At 39.3% G+C, this 20,106-nt stretch overlaps 1 protein-coding gene across 6 annotated transcripts in view; it reads left to right on the top strand.

Moving 5' to 3' along the window:
* The window catches only part of BCL11B (BCL11 transcription factor B), a 92,403-nt gene extending 75,145 nt beyond the window's left edge, over window positions 1–17,258 (top strand). For all 6 annotated transcript variants that reach the window (XM_009101760.4, XM_009101758.4, XM_009101761.4 and 3 more), the window contains one exon: window positions 15,222–17,258. In XM_009101760.4, coding sequence (XP_009100008.1) covers window positions 15,222–17,233 — 2,012 coding nt within the window. In that variant the 3' untranslated portion in view covers window positions 17,234–17,258. The remainder of the gene's footprint in view (window positions 1–15,221) is intronic.
* Window positions 17,259–20,106: the final 2,848 nt, after the last annotated feature.

Genomic DNA, 20,106 nt, shown 5'->3' with positions numbered 1-20,106 from the left:
TGTTTCCTCTTCCAGTTTTTTGTGCGCACCCAGCCCACTTGCTGGGTGCGCACAAAAAACCCAACCCACTTCTCTTTTCAGCAAGAGAAGCAGAAAAGTCCTTTGGGTAAGCAACAGCTAAAACATCGGTGTGTTGTCCACATTATTCTCATTCTAAATCCAAAACACAGCTTTGTACTGGCTGCTGGGAAGAAAAATAACTCTATTCCAGCTGAAACCAGGACCCTTGGTTTCCTGTCACTTTGGAAGCAAAGATGCAATAAATGATACCTTTATTTTTGCATTTATTTTAATGAAATAGGCAGAAAAGGCACTTCAGAAAAGTGTAGGAAAGAGGAGGAGGTCAGATATAAACAACTGCAATGTGATGTACGTTTTTGTGGCGTTGATAGTTATTATTCCCAAAGAAAATAATGCCCTTTTTTATTTGCTTTTAACATTTCGCCCTTGGCATCTGTTCCATCCATTGTGGACTAACCTACACTCTGTTCTCTGACAATGGGTTAAAGCAAGCACTTACTGAAAAGCATTCTCTACTTAATTACTTTTCCTTCTTCTGGAAGCTATTTTTTTATAGTCACATGTTAATTGTGTATTAGTAGGCCTTTCTGATTAGTTGAAAACATAATGAAACCTTTGTAAACAACAGGGAGAAAGAGGGAAAGAGGGAGGGAGGGAGCGGGAATGGGGGAGAAGGGGACCCGGAGAAAGAGAGGTGTGAAGTGGGGGCTGGGTCGGTGGGGAGGAGGTCAGCCAGCTTTGAAAGGCAGAAATTATGCAAGTGGAAATTTCTGGTTTTTTTTGAATGACAACTTCCCTCGCCCAAATTAATCAACTTACTTAACGAGAAATGAGATGCATGGAGATGCAAATTGCTGTTGATCTCCAAAAGCAGGGTGGCAAAGGCAGCAAGTTGGAATGGTGCGGAGGGGGGCTGAGCCGCAGCTGTCCACTAACAAGTCAGTCCTATTTGTAAAGGGCACGGAGCTGAATAACGGTTTTGTTATTGGCTTTTTCTCTTGCTCAGCCGTAGGTAGAAATGCTGCATTTGTTTCCTGGTACTACTGCAGCGAGATAGATGTCCCCCTTTTTCATCTCTCCTGCCCATTTGGTTTTCACAGTGGAGCCCTGTGTTCTCCACGCACCCCAGCCTCTCCACGGTGAGGCAAGAAATTGGGGCACGCGAGGAACACAGACTCAGGTGCAGGGTCTCAAACATGCAAGGTAATCCTATGAATTATTAACTTATCTGCACACCCCTCAGAAGGGCAGGAAAAATATTTTTAAAAAAGAAAAAAAAAGAAAGCACATAAGCAGTACTTAGGACCCAATTCAGTGATGCTCAGAGACCAGCCTGTGCAGCTGAGATTCGGTGAATCAGCTGAATCTTCTCGGAGATGGTTTTTCTTTCCCTGGAAAGCTGCTCCTTAAACACAATTCACGTTGGTTGTTTTTAAAAGGACTCTCCTCTGTTTGCAGCACTGGATTTTGAACGGGCAGAGCCTCCCCCTCTCCGGTCCTCCGCCCCCACCCCCTTCTGTTGCTGCTTTAAAGAGCTGTGCTTATAGGGATTTTGCAGCTCTCCGTGTGTTATTAGAAAACGTGTGGCTGGGACGGTTAAAATGGGAGTGCTACTGTATGCAAGAGCAATGTTCACTGTAAGCAATCCAAGGAAATCCTGCCAAGGCAGTATATGAACAGCAGCCAAACAAAACACAGGCGCCTTTCCAGTGAAAACCAGCACACTTCTGCAAATAGAGGAAAAATTGACTTTCTGATTTGGAGTGTTTCTACAACTAAGAAGAATTACTACAGTGATTGTTCTAAAAATATTTTAAAGCAGCACATTCTCCAAGGGGTTGGGATGCTTAGCATTGTTTAATTATGCTACACTTAGGTGACCAATCTGGATTGTATAGAAATAAAAGATGAAGTTTTTAGGATGTTCTTTTTTAGCTAAGATCTGGATTATTATTTAAGGAGCAAAAGTTGCATTTTTATCTTTGCACTTCAAGAAGTATGATTGGAGATTCATCTTTTGCAACTTCATAGTCATGGATTGCAATTTAACTGCTTTATCTAGAGGAAACCTCAAGATCCCTACCTCTGTAATTGATGGGTTTTATTTTTCATCTGAGTATTTTATACCTTCCTCCTTCCCTTGTCCCCCTCTTGTGCCCCCTCCCCATTTAGGCTTTTAAGGATTCTTTGTTCACTGAGACTGGATTTTCCTTTACAGGACTTCTGAGTTCTGTAGGAGCTCTTTAGTGTAGATGTGTCTGCAAACATTCTGACACTCAAAAATTTCCATAATGATGGAAATGGAATGGAATTCCAAATTTGTATATTTTCAAGAATAAGTATGTTATTAAAAATTGTTTTGCTAGTCAAAACAAAAGAATTCCTAAAAATGGAGTTTAAGAATGCAGTTTATCCTAAGTAAGCTAAAGAAATAGGATAGACCTAGGGCGAACTACTTTTTTTATTTCCAAAACCAACATAATATCAGCAGAAGAAAAAGCAACAGAATTGTCAAGGATTAATTTCAGTTTATGTCTTTCTTATATTTAAACTGTTTTTCCTTTTAACTAAAGATACATAAGATACTTTACTATCTGTGTCTTGATTTATTCTTCTAAAATATTTACAGCTGAGTTCTTTAGGCTTGTAGCTGCTGTGAAATCAGTTATCTTCTTTTAACTACACCGCCACAACCACATTTATCCCTACACTGAAGACAGTGTCTTGAGACTAACAAATCCCAGTGTGGAAGAAGACTTGCTTCCAGAGCCCATTGAAGCCAGTGGAAAGATTCATATTGACTTTGGTGGGCTTTGCATTGGGATATTAAACATTCATTTCATCTTCTTCTTTTTTTTTTTTTTTAATTTAACTATTCATTCTCAGAGTGACAGATCTCTCTTTAAACAAATCTTAAAGTTGCCCTAATTTAGTAAATTCACTTGGGCTGTGTTTACCATTCAGACAAAACTTCCAGTGAGGTGAAACTCTTGCATATACTTCTCCCATGGTAAGATAATGGGTTTGAAGGTCTAGTTTAAGCAGCTAAGGAAGGATGGACCTCTGCCCTGTCCAGAGCTGCCCTTTTCCTTTGTGCATAATGCTGTACTCATAGCCAGTCTAACAGAGACCAAATAATCTATTTATACATATATAAACACACATATGTGCAAACATGCACATATACATTTATACATGTGAATGCATATAAAAATAAAAGAAAGCTTGAAGATGTAATAATTTCTGCCTTGACTGTGAGGGATATCATCCTCTGTGTTCAAATTAGGACAGGGAAGTTGTGGCATATGTTGTGTCAAGGCACAGAGTGCGGTTCTGTGTCTTTAAATGTTGATGCATAGCAGTGAAACCAGGTGAGATCTGGCCCCAGGTGCTGGCTGCTGCATGCATTGTTGAACAATTTTTAAAGGATGCAGATTGGGTGGTTGGAGGAGGAAAAAGGATGTCTTTTTATAAATACATTCTTTTTCCCCAGTGAATTATGCTTTAGTTTTAATGAAATGATTAAAACATTATCGACTTAAGCTTCGTACATTCCTCTAATAACAGCTCTGTATAATCTAGGCCTGACCTGGCTCTCGCTGAGGAGCAGTACTGGTTGTCATGCAGCCCCAGTTATGCCAGACAGAGGGAAGATTTTGTTGAGACCATGCAACTCATTTCACTGGTGGTTGTGCATGCATGCTGAATTAAGGATCCTTCACATAATTATTTAGAAGGGAAAGCTTGGATGCTGAAGAGGTGCTCCAAGGACTGCTTCTGCTTTCCCTGTCTGCACATTGAGAGCCTACATGGCTTGAAAAACTGCTCCACAGCAAAATCTTTTCCTTCATTCCTTTCAATGTTAATCCAGTTTTAAATCATTTTACATTCAAGGTTCAAATTCTGTGGTCATCAGAGAAGGGGCATCAAGGTAAATTTGTAGATAATTTGGGTAGTGGCCCTTATTGAAGGTGTGTGGCTTCTAAAACCTAATTAGAGGTGTAGTTTGTAGCAGGCAAAAATTATTGATACACAAGGAAGGTTTTATTCAGAGACATCTGTAGGTTGGCAGCTGTGCCAGCCATGTCTGTTCTTCTAAGTAACGGAAGCCACACAGCCGGGAATAGCAACGTTTTAGTGACAAGTGTTGAGAATATTGGTTGAATTGCACTATGAAAATATTTTCATTATTTTTATTATTACTGTTCTGCAAGCGAGTTTGAGGTACGTGCCTGCCTATGTCTGCATGCGTGAGCAGATGAGCTGGAGAGGGAGGGCTTTTATTTTTTATTTTTTTTTCAATCACACCTCCTTAGCATTTTGTACATATCAGCATTCTAGCCGAGCGATTTGCTAATTGCACTGGAAGACCCACTTTAAATTCAGGAATACTGAAACTTTGAAACTGTAACATTTTGACTGGCGAGAATGACCAGTCTTCTTTTCTCTTTCACAGTGAGCTAGTTGAAGGAAGCTGGCATTGTCGCAGAGTGAAAGCTCTGCAGAAGTGCCGCAGGTTTTTCATATGGAAATGTGAAATAATGGGGTGATTAAATAGAGCTGTATATTAAAGTACATCTGACATTAGAATTAGCATAATGTGCTCTAGCCCTAGGCTGAGTACTTTATTTGCCATCTGCGTCGGACCAAAATCCCCTGGGGAAGCGCTAAAATATTCTGAATAAACTCAGCCCGAGTTCTTATTGAGAGTAAAATACCATTTGTGGCACGTCGTATTGATTCGTCTTAATTGCGGTGCAGAAAAGAACATTCAGTTGCTGATGACTTTTGTACTCTGTGACAAGTCGGCTGGAGTTATTCTAACACTGCAGTTGGTTAACCTGAACAGACTGTCGTGCTCAGAGAAGGAGAAAACCTTATCTTCAGTAGCATAAACTATAGTATCCTCTCCTGGCTTTACTCCTTTCTATCTTGATGGAGCATCCTTTTTTTTTAAAATTATTATTATTATTATTATTCCCTGAAAACAGCAGCCAACAAACTGGAGGGAAAATGGAGCTTCATTGAATCAGCCTAAGAAAATTCGCATTCTTACCTAGTTATTCTCTTCAGTTTCCCTCCCTACACTTCCACCCCCATATCTTTTTAAAAAAAAATCCAGGAACATCTGACCAGCTTTCATCTAAGGGAGTGAAAATCAGTGGAACTTGTCCTTGAGGATCCATCTCCAGAACCATTAGTTCAAGAGATTTATTATGTATATTCTGTAAAAAGCTGTGGCTTCTCCTGTGCATAAGCCCACAGTCTTAGCCGGCTGTAATGGTTTGATTTTTGTCAACTCTCTGCTCAAATAGGTTGCTGAATACCTTTGAAAAAGTGCTTATAACATGCATAAAAGATAAATATTTCATCTGAAGGAAAATACTTTGATGCTCCATGCAATTCTCTAACATTCATAAGGTCCAGTTTTTACCCTATAATTGCCTATCATTATACACAATTTACATATTCAAACATTCTCTACAAACCTTAGTCTAGCATGTTTTTATTACAAATTCAGATCAAGGGAATAACCTTTAACTTCAGAGACAAATGAGACAAATTTACAAGTGCATGTCTGCTGTTTTCTTGTGTTTTATAAATCCCTGCAGACCTGAACACTTTTGCTATAACGCCACTCAGAACAATATACATATATTACTACTTGTTTGTAGTGCTTCTGTAATGAGTCCCCTTTGTATTAGATAACCTATATAATTCAGCATCTAGGCCCTCCATAACGTCAATTATCTCCTCATAGCTAAATGTACATTCCATTAAAACAAGATTTACAGCCTTTACAATACTTCTTAGGCTTGAATGTGGAGATTTTGTGGATTTAAAGAAGCAGAGATGGGAGTTAGCATTTGTTAAAGAAGCAATGAATTAAAACAAAAATGCTATTTTATTTAGCAACTATGAATAGACACCTAATATCCTTAAGAAATAGTTGTAGTGAAACAGACAGAAGTACTCCTGGGGAAAAAAATCCCAGGAAAATTTGTTTTCCCCTTTGGCTTTTTTTATTGTTTTCTAATTTACTCTTTGTTTTTCCATTATATGACACGGACAATTTCCTTCATGTACCCTCCATTTAGTTCATATTCAGATTACTGAGAATTCTTGACTGTAAGATGAGAAAATGGCACCTTAGAAGTTTATGGGAAAAAAAAAATCCCAGCACTTGCCAGTTTTCAAACAAAACTGCTTACAGGAAACCGATTTAAAGGGAAGCTGCTGGCATATTTCATATGTTGTAGAAAAGACTGACATTATTTCAAATGCATTTGAATACCTTATGCAAAGAAAAGGCCTAAAAGTGTCCTTGAGCAGTACAAGGGTTTTTCATGAGTGCTGTAAATGGAATGCTATATATTAAACCACCAGCCATGGGTAGTCCTGTGGTCTTTTAATCTCATGAGTGGGTACGGTGCCCCTCTGTATTGTTGTCCCCATTTCAGCTGATAGTTTTCACTATTTTATGCTGCAGGTTTGTAAAACATCTGTTCAGTCTGCTAGTTGATGTTTTAGGTTCAAAGAAACTATCTAAAAGACACAAAGCTGTTTAGATGCTAAAGGTGGAGTTAGTTGAAACTGTTGTATCACAAAGGGCTAATTTAAAAGTTAACTCATTCACTATTGATCTTTTAATATTGATTTTCCTGTTTGCTCCTTACTTTTCACACTTCTCCCTTCCTCTGCTTTATAAATTGCCTTTGCATTTTAGATTTAACACCAATTAGGAGAAGGTGTTCAGAGATGACAAACATGTTTTTTATCTTCCATTTAAATAGTGCTTCTGGGTAAAAGTCCCTGTGTCACAAGTTCCAACTTCTGCAACCCATTTTTCTTTCCTTTTCTGCACTAAGTAAAAGCATTTCTCATACTTCTGTAGGCTGAACATTAACTTCCAGTAAGCCAGAAGCTCTTTTAAGGAATGAGAAATTGGACATCCAGAAGGAAGTCGCCCAACATGCCTATTGACATTTTATACCTAAAAATATAATATTACCATTTTGTTACGCACTAGAAATTAAACTGAGCTGTGCATTTGGTTCACTTGTGTGAATCTGGCAGTACAGATCTGAGGTATGATTAAGTCTCACAGAAAATGGGACCATTGAACGCAAGCTGCTTCAGCCAAAGGTCGCCCATGTCCATTAAGAAGCAGGAAGCATCTGTTTGTGTTATGCATGGCTGTAGTCTGCCTGCAGCCTCCTCCTTTTTTAAAAGTATAAATGCCAGAGAGGACATATATTATGTTTCTGGGGAAAGTTCAATGAAAAATACGAATGAATTGCAACTTGGTATATTTATGTAAGTCTAGTTAAGATCCTTGTTAGCGGCAACCTGGTATGGTTTTTCTGGAAAAATTTGAAAAAGTCTGCATTGGTGATCTTCACAGCTACTTTGAATTCATAGCAGGATAATTCAAATTAGAGTTTGGCAAGGTGTATCAGCTTGATATCGCTAAGAATTTCAAGGATTCATGCTCTTTGTTCTTGGAGTTCTGAAAGGTTGGCTGTAGATGGCATGACAGTCTGACTTCTCAGCTCTGTATTGGTAAATAATTAATTTGGTTTTCCCCTAATTTAATAAAATAGTTAAATTGGCAAAATAGATATTTATTATTACAAGACTGACAAACAGGTTATTTGAAGTTCTGCCTAATAGGAAAAAAAACACTGCTGTAATAGCTTTAAAAAATAAAAGTTTTGAAAAAGTGGGGCAGCACTTAATCCACCAAACCTAGAGTTTGACAGTTGGCTTTAGCACAAGAAGAATTATTAGTACATTGCTAACAGTAGTGTAATATTAATATTTTTTAATATTTGTGTCAACCAGTACTACTGTAGATATTTTCCAAAAGATAGAAAATGCTCTCAAGAATATTCACATCACTAATCAAAATCAATACAGTGAATGATAGGGTCTTGTGAGGTGTGTAGGTTCTCTTGGCATAAAGCTTCTTGCATAACCTCTGTTGAGAGCTTGCAGTCTCACTAGTCAAGGTAGAAAGTGGATGGGGAAAGCTGTAAAACGTACAGGCAGTGTGTGGGAGAAGAATATTGCACGAAGTCGTGATTTTTCTTCTGTTGAAGATGGCACTGGAGGAGATGGGCTATCAAGAGGCAAGGTAGGAAAAGAGAGCAGGGCCTTGTATGGGAGGAAATAGGATTCTGGAACCGAGATGTAACACCTCAGGATTAGTTCTTTCTTCAGACACCCCTGATTTTCCATCCACCTCTTAAAAACATTTCATTTTTGTTTCCTTGTCACATTCTTTCCTTTTACTGCCCTCATCCTGAGATTCCCCATTTCCAGATGATGACAGGCCCTGTGGCCCCTCGTGCTTGGGCTTTTACACCTAAACCTTCATCTACTCTTCCTGACTGAGATGCACTTCAGGTTGGCTGAGATTTACAGGAGACCAGGGCTGTTTATCTGAGAGTAGAATTGGAGGTGCGTGGGTTGTGAGACTGCAGGCGACTTGTTAAGTCATAAAATACCAACTTTAGCTTCCAACTAACACTAACTTTATGAACTGTTGGTGATAGTCCCCGTAACCCTCAGCAGGATGTGCTGCAAGACTCTCTTGAGCCCTTTCTTTAGATGAGGCAGTATAGGGATGGATGAACTGTGTTAACTCTGGGGATGGAGTTGTGCTTGTTTTTCATCTTCAGTTCTTGCTGCCATCAAAACAGAATTAATATTAAGAGAGGTGGAAAGAGATATGGGACCTTTGTGTCTGTTGTTTAAAGCTAGTGACTGGCATTAGACTGGCAGGGGTGATTCACACCAAGACTTGGACCCTACTTTACATTTCGGTCTTTTTATTGAGACTGTCAGTCCTTCTGAAATGGAGGTAGCAGCACTTCCAAACAGCTCAGTGAATATAGGGAAGGAAGGTAAATCTCTCAGTATTGTGTCTGCTCAGATAATGTTTATTCTATTTTAACATAGGTGAGTAAAAGTTCTTGCTAACTTGGAAAATTTATAATATGGCTTATAAAACCATCTCAGCATAAATATTGAATACTGAATACTATACTAAATATATTAGAGATATTTTTGTAGACCTAATCAAGCACTAAGCATGAATTGATATAGGTCACATAGCAGATCAACACTGCAGACACCTGAAAAGCATTTGGCCCTTGTCTGGGAGATCTGTCAAACCACTTATGATGATATATTATTTTCACCATGCAACACTAAATATTTCCAGTATTTAATGCCCTTCTCTTTAATGTCAGCTGGTCTTATAAGGAGACTTGTTAAAATTGTGTTCTCAATTATGGCACTTTAATTTAATAATAATTCAATTAAAGGTCTGTTTTTTATGGAGCATCCATGCTACCTTTACTGGTATTATTAGAGTAACCATCATAATAACAAGGAGTAATTATTTAAATGTTCATTAAAAATCAAGTGGTGGAGAAGAGAGTAATATTGGAGGAAAGATTGTAGGAACCTGATACATGTCTGTTCCTGAGTGCTACAATAAAAGGTGTCCTTTCTTTAAAGCTTGCAAGTTTCTACTTTTCCTGAACTTCTAAAGGTGCAGTAAACCAACATTAAAATTCCTTAATGTTTTTTATTGCTGCTGTTGTAACTTTGTAAAATGGAACCAGAAACATTATCTGGAAAGTAGTGCTAGAGGTGAGGAATGGCAGTGGTTATAAGGACCTGACTGCAGGTCCTCACTGCAGTCCTGGCAGGGGTTACGGGTGGGTGGTTAAAATGAGGGGGAGTTCATTCCCTGTTACCACTAATGGAATTATTCAGGCATGCTGAGGGGAGGATTCATAAGGCACTGGATGTCACTGTAGCTCAGCAGAAAATAATGAATTCTCAACAGTTCTTATCTCACACTGATTATTGTTTGATGGCATCCAGAATAACTGAAGATATTTTGAGGGAAATTTTTATCTCCAGGGTAAAGGCGCTCAGCATTCAGGGTACATATAAAGTTATATACCAACTGGGCAAGGAAGATCTGCATATCACTAAATGATACAAGTCAGACCGCAGGGGACAGATAAGTCAGGGGTTCAGGCTGACTGGTGCAGTGGGGTGGATGTCTACAGACCCAGTCTAATCTTGTTCTGACCTGTGTTTTCTCACTGAGTCCTGTAAGGGAAGAACTTGGGAGGCAGGGTCAGAATTCGGCTTTGTTTAGAGCTGTTCGTGAAGGAGAAAAAGGCTCATTATAGCATTGACATTTTGAATGAATATATTCTGTCATGCACTAATCAAGGGAACACATTTTAATATTTCTGGAAAAGACCATTTTTTTCATGATATGCAGAAAAGGCAACAGAGTTCAGTAAGTTCAAAGTTTATAATGACCTGCTTTGGGAGAAGATACTAGAGAGATTTTTAATCTCTCAGGTAAAAATACAGCAAGATCTAATTGTTGGGAGTTGAACTAAGCAATTTGAATTGGAAAGACATCTTTCTTTTTCATACTGAAAATAGTCAACATGGCCACTGACTATTCCAATACAAAGTGAATTCTCTCTCAATATTTCCAAATCAAATTAGGAGAAGGGGGTGCTAAAAGACACAAAGTGGTTCAGCTGCAAATCCTTGGGTTGGATGATAAATGTGAGGTGCAGACTAACTTGTTTTCTGTGTTTTGCATGTACACCTGGGTAGGACAATATATTAAGATCTTAAATTGCAGGAAGAAAGATTTAGATTAGACACTTGGGGAATCTTAATGATGGTAAAGGAGAGAAGGAATGAGGTAGACTTTAAAAAGATTGTAGGCTTTCCATTTGGTGGCCTTTGAAGCAGGATATTGGAGCAGCTGGCACAGGTATGAATAGATTCATAGATATGGACGTGTGGTGACAGGACAAAGAGGGAACTAAAAGAAAGTAGGTTTAGATCAGATATTAGGAAAAAATTCTTTACTATGAGGTTGGCAAGGCACAGAAACAGGTTACCCAGAGAAGTTCCATATGTCCCATCCCTGGAAGTGTTCAAGGCTAGGCTGGATGGAAGTCTGGGCAACCTGGTCTAGTGAAAGGTGTCCCTACCCATGACAGAAGGGCTGGAACTGCATGAACTTTGAGATCTCTTCCAATCCAAACCATTCTAGGACTCTATTATCCTTTGGGTAAGGAATTGGATGAGGTCAAACCTTAGGGTTTATCCCAGTCCTCTCATTCTTTAATTTCACAATCCCTCCTGGTCTTTAAATGGTATTTCTGAATACCTGAAATACCATTTCAGTAGGTCTTAGTAGGATTCAGCCCTACAAACCTCTGTCATGTCTAAACTGACAGTATTTGTTTGGCTTTACTGTAACCTGGAAGCTACGACTGATTGCTCAGGAGCTGTGACCTGGATGTTTCATCTCTGTACAGACACCATATCCATGAACTACTGTAAAAATAAATTATACTTCAGCTCTCAGCCCCGAAATTCAAGCCTAGTTACAGACTGTAGGATTGAAACCATGTGCAATTCATCGAACAGTATTAATGAAGTCTTGGCTGGTGTTTGACTCTAAGCACATGAATAATTTCATCACTATCCAACAGAGCACTTCAGCCCATGCTTAAGTTTCACTGATGTTGATTACTCACATGCTCAAAGTGAAGCACATGCTAAAGTGATAAAGACTGCATATGGCAAAGACTATATAGGTAGTTGTCATAAAGTGGGTATTTAGACAGACTTCAGTGCAGGTGGTAAGGGATTAAGATAGCTATATATCAAAAATAGCCTTATAACAAAGACTTTTACAGTGTAATTGCCTTATTAAATATAAGGCTCATTCTTGAGCAATACATGGCTGTTTCTGGGCATGTTTAAAATATTTAGCAAGTTTTTGAACATAAAAATATTCGGAGTGGATCTTCAAAGACTTTTTGACATTGTTCTGTTCTTAAAAGTGAGGATCTACACTGCTCAGGGCAACTTTTAGGCAAGAAAACCATGAAGTGATAATATGGTAATTAACTTTTTTTTTCAATTTTTTTAAAGAGAGAGTCTGGGGAGAGTCGTTGAAGGTTATGAAAATATATATATATATATATATATATATATATATATATATATATACACACATATACACATTTATATATAGGTATGCATATATGAACATTCATGAATCATTCAGACATTAGTAGCCAGGTAGCTTACAGTCAATTTTGCTGTTGTGCTGAGGTGTCCTGAAGAGGAGCCCTGAGGAACATGAAAGCTAAACAAAACAAACAAGGGAGAGAAGACCTATGGCTGTTAGCATATAGATCTTAGATCACTAGTGGCACTAATTTTGTCTTTTTGAAAGAAAACTAAAAAGGTGGAGACTTACTTTCCCCTCTTGAATTTCATGGAGGTAAAGTTTTGGAGAGCAAAACAAACCAAAATATCTTAGTTCCATGTAACATGTAATAGCAAGCATACAGCCAGCTGCCATTTTGAGGGTAATTTTTTTAATCAGCCATTTCAGTTTTAGGTTGGCCTTGATCCTCAGCCTGCTCAGGAATTTTCCTTCTTACGTATGTGCCTTTTCTGAAGTAAACATGTTGCTGTTGTTGTTGCCTAATACACAGCTGCTTTCTTCCTCCTGTCAGTTCTTGAGCTAAGCAAAGAGAAAGCATGCACATACACAGACACTCAGTCACTTTATTTTTTTAAAGAAAAAAAACCCACAACAAAAAAGGAGTGCATGCTGTGACTTTAAAAATGAAAGAATTGAACAGCTGTGGGTAATAAATCGATTAATTAAAGTGGATAAAGTGAAGGTGAAGGGTGCAGAGCACTCTTTAATTTGAAGATATATGACCTTGTAAGATGCTGCACTTCATTTGCTATTAGATCACACTTCGTAAGGGGCTTTATTAAAATCTATTCTAGGGTGAGCTGAGGTAAAACATATTGTTTAAAAAAGCTTTTGACAGAGTATGTTATATACTTTAGTCTGCTTCAGTGATTTCTGTCACTTTTTATACTACACATGTTGCTGTGCAAGAAAAGTTAAAGGTCTAGACATTTTCATAATATTTCTGTAAGAAACAGAAATTTAAATATTTGAAGTAATAATGGGAGCATTTACTGTTGCTTTGGCTGCAAAGCTGACATAAAACTTCCTAACTGCCTCAGTGCAGAGTAGATTTTTAAGGGATAATATATCAACTCCTTTCCATGTTTGTATGTGGCTTTCATTAATGTCAATAGCAGTTATGGGCACTTTTTTCCAAGCCAAGGGAAGTTCCAAAACTTGGGGTTTTTTTTCCAATAGTGATTGTTAGAAATTAATCAAAGCAACTGTGTCTGGCCCATGCAGACCCAGAGTGTGGGGCCAGGGCATGGAGGGCCACATCAGCCAGGCAGAAATGTCTACTGTATTGTGTACATTTTTTATTGGCTGTGAAGAGAAAGCTTCAGTGAAAACAGGATTTGAAGCTGCTATCCACAGCAACAGTCCTACTAAATCAATAAGTGCATGAAGATTTGCACTACATTTATCACCTACCTTTGTAAATATGTCTCAAATCTGATACATGCTTTTTCCTTTATGCTGTTATGGATGCATATTGGTTGATAAGATTAAATAAACTGACAGGCTGATAGGTAGGCAGATAATCTTCTAGCCTCCTTGTCTAAGGTTTTGTAGGTTTTGTTAGCAGCAGTCATTCCTGCAACAGCCAGAAGAGGGGAATTCAATCAGCTTCTCTTGATGTGCCCAAGTTTAAATGTTTGGTTTCTGTTTTTTCTTTTTTTTTTTTGGTCTGCTATGAGCCATTCCTCTTTACAAGCTAGTTTCAATAATATGGTTCTGTTCACTTTATAAACACTTTAATTTTCAAGCTCATGCAACAGGCTTTTGGGAATGGCAGTCCCCTGTCTAGAAAGGCTCTGTTAGTTCAGCTTTGGATTTGAGCTCCTGTGGAGGGGCTGAATCAGGCATTGCTTGGGTCCTGGTTCCATCATGGGTCAGAAAGGAAGCTTGGTTCAAGTACTGAGCTTTCAGGAAGTTTAGTGCCTTTAGGTTCAGTGGGGCCATTGCTAGACAAGACATGTGCTATCATAAACAAACAAGCAAGCAAGGAATTAATTTTTGATTTTCCAAAATGGTCAGTTTTTTTTCAGGAAACCTCCCACTCATTTAAAAGCAAACAACAAAACAAATCCTGGATCATGATTTTCAAGTTGACACATATTTATGTATTTATCAGACCCTTGCAGAGGCATTGAAAAAAGGAGGGGGGCAAGGGGGGAAGTGCTTTTTGTAGATACCACATAGTTTACATTGTGCCCAGGACCGGAATTTTCTAGCTAGCAAAATTATGACTGTGATGCAGACTTGTCCACACCTGTCCTTTATGTAAAGCTGAATCAAGGTTAAAGGAATGCTTTCCACCTTTATGCAGTTGTTCCAAGAGGCTAGAAAAGCAAACAAAACAGTGTTTTTGGCTCTGGTGAGCATTTCTGCATTGGAGGGCAGGCTCAGGCTCAGAAATTCTTGGGACCTGGTTCAAGCATGGCCCGACATTTGTTACTGTTAATTGCAACTGTGCTGTCGGCTTTGATTACCGGATGTTTCATTTGAGTGGCTTCTTGGTGTTTTGGCAAAAAGAACGTCAAAGTGGTTTATGCAAGGGTATGTTTTCCAAGCTCCTGTTGACTTGAATAGGACTTTTGTGGCTAAATAGCTACATAATATTTTAAAAATGGAAGTTTTGGCATGACTTAAGCATGTATAAATTAAATTCAGCAAGATCTCAGGGGACTGCTGCATGAAGTATATAAAATGAGGGAGTGAAAATGACACTGAAGGTCCTTACAGGTGCCTTGTAAAACCTACCGCGCCGCATTTTTCTTGGTTTTTTTCTGTAGTCATAAATCCCTTGAAACAAATTCCTATTTGTGGAATAAACACATGAAAGGATTTGGATCCTTACACGTCATAAAAGAAGGTTTTATTTGCAAATTAGAGGATGTAAACGTATATAGCACAAATGCGTATGTGTGATATTTGTCATACATGTTAAGTGAATAAGTGCGGTGAGTAAATGTGCTGTTCAACAATTTATATCAGTCAATACATTGCAATTAAATCCTTCTTTCAGAAATGCCAAGGAGGAAGTGTGTTAGCAAAATAAAGTGAATGCCAACTGTATTTAAATGTTCTCCGCTGTATTATTTTTTAAGTGTTCTTTCTGTTTTTTCTTTTATAGGTAAAGATGAGCCTTCAAGCTATATTTGCACAACATGCAAGCAGCCTTTTAATAGCGCTTGGTTCTTGCTTCAGCATGCCCAGAACACACATGGATTCCGCATCTACCTGGAAACAAGCCCTTCAAACAGTTCCCTTACTCCACGCATCACCATCCCTCCTCCTCTGGGACCGGAGACTGTTGCACAGTCCCCGCTGATGAATTTTCTTGGAGACAACAACCCCTTCAACCTTTTGCGCATGACAGGACCCATCTTGCGTGAACACCCTGGCTTTGGTGAGGGTCGGCTCCCAAACACGCCTCCGCTGTTCAGCCCACCGCCTCGTCATCATCTGGATCCACATCGCCTTAGTGCCGAAGAAATGGGGTTAGTTGCCCAGCATCCCAGTGCCTTTGACAGAGTTATGCGTTTAAACCCCATGGCAATTGAGTCCCCAGCGATGGATTTCTCCAGAAGGCTTCGAGAGCTGGCAGGAAACAGTTCCACCCCTCCGCCAGTCTCACCCAGTCGCACCAACCCTATGCATCGTCTGTTGAATCCTTTCCAGCCGAGTCCTAAATCACCTTTTTTGAGCACCCCGCCACTGCCCCCCATGCCCCCCAGCAGCACTACGCCTCCCCAGCCTCAGGCCAAGAGCAAGTCCTGTGAATTTTGTGGGAAAACATTCAAGTTCCAGAGTAACCTTATCGTGCACCGGCGCAGTCACACAGGAGAAAAACCCTACAAGTGTCAGCTCTGTGACCATGCTTGCTCCCAGGCCAGCAAGCTAAAACGCCACATGAAAACACATATGCATAAAGCTGGCTCCATGACAGGCAGGTCAGATGATGGACTGTCCACCACTAGTTCCCCTGAGCCAGGCACAAGTGAGCTCACTGGAGAGGGACTGAAATCCAGTGAGGCAGATTTCAGGAATGAGAGTGATCCTTCCCTGGGCCATGACAACGAAGAAGAGGAAGAAGAGGAGGAGGAGGAAGAGGAGCTTGAAAATGAGAGCCGGCCAGAGTCGAGCTTTAGTATGGACTCAGAGCTGAGTCGTAACCGAGAAAATGGCTCCAAGTCGCTGCCAGATGAGAAGTCCCTTGTCCTGGGAAAAGTCATTGAGAATGTAAGTCTAGGTGCCATTCAGCAATATAACGACATGTTAGCTGAGAAACAGAAAAGGAGTAGCTTCATGAAAAGGTCCTCTGACCAGCGAGACTTGTGTCCTCGAGACCTCTGTCAGAGAGATCCGGGCGATGAAGACTCAGTGGTAGGAGAGCTGGACCGCACTGAGGAAGGTACGGTCAATGGAAGAAACTTTGGCCCGGGTGAACCCTTCCCAAACTTGTTCCCCCGCAAGCCAACACCTATCACGAGCCCCAGTTTAAACAATTCCTCTAAAAGAATAAAGGTAGAGAAAGATTTGGACTTGCCACCAGCAACGATAATACCTTCCGAAAATGTTTACTCCCAGTGGCTGGTAGGGTATGCAGCATCGCGGCACTTCATGAAGGATCCGTTCCTCGGATTCACAGACTCCCGACAATCCCCCTTCGCAACCTCTTCTGAGCACTCGTCGGAGAACGGGAGCCTGCGTTTCTCCACTCCGCCGGGGGACATGCTTGACGGGGGGCTCTCAGGGCGCAGCGGCACGGCCAGCGGAGGCAGCACCCCCCACATCAGCGGACCTGGCCCCGGGCGACCCAGTTCGAAGGAAGGACGCAGGAGCGATACATGTGAGTACTGTGGCAAGGTCTTTAAGAACTGCAGCAATTTGACGGTACACCGTCGGAGCCACACTGGAGAGCGGCCTTACAAATGCGAGCTCTGCAACTATGCATGTGCCCAGAGCAGTAAGCTGACGCGCCATATGAAAACGCATGGCCAGATAGGGAAGGAGGTCTACCGCTGCGACATTTGCCAGATGCCCTTCAGTGTTTACAGCACCCTGGAGAAACACATGAAAAAGTGGCATGGAGAACATTTGCTGACAAATGACGTCAAAATTGAGCAGGCAGAAAGAAGCTAAGGCCCCCCCACCCCGCCTCCCCCCATCCCCTCCCCACCCCCACCTCCGCTAGGTTAAATTTCAGGGGTCTAGGTAACATTTTATTTGTACAGTTTAACTATTGCCAACTGAGAAAAGATGACCTAACTTGCCTCCATAAACATAACTTAGCATAACTATGGTAAGGTGCCAGACTTTGGCACTTAAATATAACCTGTGTCTACAAAGTTCTATTAAACCCGAGGGTTGATTAAGGCAGTAAAAATTGTGGAGCCTTTTAACTGTGCAATAATTTCTGTATTTATTGGGTTTTTGTAATTTTTTGGCATGTGCAGGTACTTTTTTTATTCTTTCTGTTTAAATTTCTTTTAAAATTTTGTTGGGTATCCCTTTTTAATTTTACCCAGTCGTAGCCTGAGATTACTTGCATTGTAGGAGAGAAACATATCTTTTAAAATTATAATTTTTGGGCCGCTGCTTTGTTGAAATTTAAGCTAAGTGTGTGTAATTTCTTGTGAGGAAGCCAGCATTTGAACTGAAATCTCGTCTGTGTTTTGCTTCTGGTCTTTCGTTTCTTTCTTTCTTTCGGGCTGTGGGTTCGGTAGTGCTTGCTGTGCTGAGTTAGGTCGTGCTGAGCGTGGTAGCGATCTATGTATTTCGGGATCGAGGGTCGAGGTGAGTTCGTCGGCGAGTGAGCGTTCTGCGTTTAGCTCTTCTGCGATTTCTCGTCGTTCTATCTTTCGGGCTGTCTATGGCGTATCGATGTCTCTCTTTCTATCGTTATCTCGTCTATTAGCTCTCGATTCTCTCTGTATCTTCTCTCGTGTATATGTGCTGCTCTTATCTCTTTCTTCGTCTGATTCGCTCTTCTTCTCTCTTTCTCTTCGTACTCACTTCCTGTATTCCTTCCTTCCTTCCTTCCTTCCTTCCTTCCTCCTTCCTTCCTTCCTTCCTTCCTTCCTTCCTTCCTTCCTTTTTTCTTTCCTCTCTTAAATACCCTGAAGATTAGGGAAAACAAAATTGTACAGCGGATAACAATCTTTAAAATTAGCACTTTCATTTGAAATTGGATCAAATACATAGCACTGACAATGTCGCTGAAGAAAGAGGCCTTTTCTAGATGGATTTCAGCACTAAAGTTATGGCAACAAAAAAGACATAGATGCAGAAGGCTGCTACACTCAAACCCCAGAAACATTCTTAATTGTGCATTACTATAAGATAGTTTCTTCTTGTTAAAAGCTATGGCAACATAATGATGCCAGTTTGTCACTTTCTGGAGTGTTTTTTCCTCCCTCTTCCCCTCCTGTGACTCTTCTCAGAGACAATAAAAGTACATCTTGAGCATTTTAATATTATTTTCAAATCTCAGAGGAGCCAAATGCCATCTTTTTTTTTTTTCTTTTAAAACCACAAAACCATAAATTTGAATTTAGGACATCTACTTTAGTCCATATTTGCTGTAGTTGATTACTAGAGGATAGGAAAGTGTGAATTTCTCAGTGAAAAGCCTCGACTCGGGCATTTGGTTTGCGAATAGAAATATTAGAACTGTCTTAGATGCTGTACAGTGATGTTATTATAAAGAAGGGAAAAAATAAATTCTGGTTGATTTACCTGTCTTGGCAAGATTCTGCTCCTACTGAAGTCGGTAAGATTTTTTTCCAACTTAATTAGGAACAGAATGGAATTGTATTCAGATAAAAGCATTACGACAGAGAAAAATTAAAGCAAAGAAAAATGCACCTGCTCTACTTTCAAATTCTAAATTTTTAAAAGCCTTTTTCAACTAATATTAGCAAACAGTAGACAATTATGGTTAGAGATTTTAATTATGTTGACCCGCACTTTAAATCTTTTGTTTGTGGTTAAGAGAAAAATGGCTTCTCAACAAGAAATTACATCATATTCTACTTGGCCCAAAGGTGGGTTAAACTGTAAAGGAACAGCTGAGATTAAGTGTCAGTGTTGCTAAGCATGGCATTCACAATACTGGCACTATAAAGAAAAAATAAATAAAAATAATTTATTGGACAGTTTTTCTACTGCCATTCAATTTGATGTGAGTGCCTTGAAAACTGATCTTCCTATTTGAGTCTCTTGAGACAAATGCAAAATGTTTTTGTGAAATGGAAAGACTTTAAAAAAAAAAAGTAAAACAAGAAAAGTACATTCTTTAAGAAAAAAAAGAGCCACATTTACTTAAAAAAAAAAAAAAAAATTACTGGTTGAAGATAGTGGACATGAAAATGCCATAAGACCCAATCAAATGAAGATGTATACCCAGCACAACTTCGGACATACATTAGCTGAATTATTCTCAGCCTTTTTTTTTTTTCAGGACAACGCTGCTTAGGAAATGGAATGGAAATGATTTACTGCTGAATTAAAACTCAAATGACACAAATTACAAGTTACTATCATTGAATGAGAAAAAACAATTCAGGAACAACGGCTAATTTTTTTTTAAAAGTTAAATTTAGTGCACTCTGTCTTAAAATACGTTTACAGTATTGAATACATACAAGGGTAAAAAAAGAAATTGTGTGTATGTGTGTTTGAGCAATCTTTTTTTTTTTTCAAAGTTTGCTTAATAGGTTATTAAAAAAATGCCATAATGGCCATGTGTATATTGTTTTCTTTTGGTGACGGGGTTTTAGTATATATTATATATATTAAAATTTCTTGATTACTGTAAAAGTGGACCAGTATTTGTAATAATGGAGAATGCCTGGGCATTTTACAAAACCAGAAAGAAAAAAAAAATTTTCTTTTTTCCTTGAAAATGTTGCAGTAAAATTTAAATGGTGGGTCTATAAATTTGTTCTTGTCACTGTAACTGTAAAGTCTTGAGTTTTAGTAAATTTTTTTCTGCCTTGGGTGTTGAATTTTTA

Source organism: Serinus canaria, chromosome 5, assembly GCF_022539315.1.
Source record: "Serinus canaria isolate serCan28SL12 chromosome 5, serCan2020, whole genome shotgun sequence".
Taxonomy (NCBI): Eukaryota; Metazoa; Chordata; class Aves; order Passeriformes; family Fringillidae; genus Serinus; species Serinus canaria.
The sequence above is the reverse complement of the archived record's forward strand: the minus strand, read 5'-3'. Positions and strand labels throughout refer to the sequence as shown.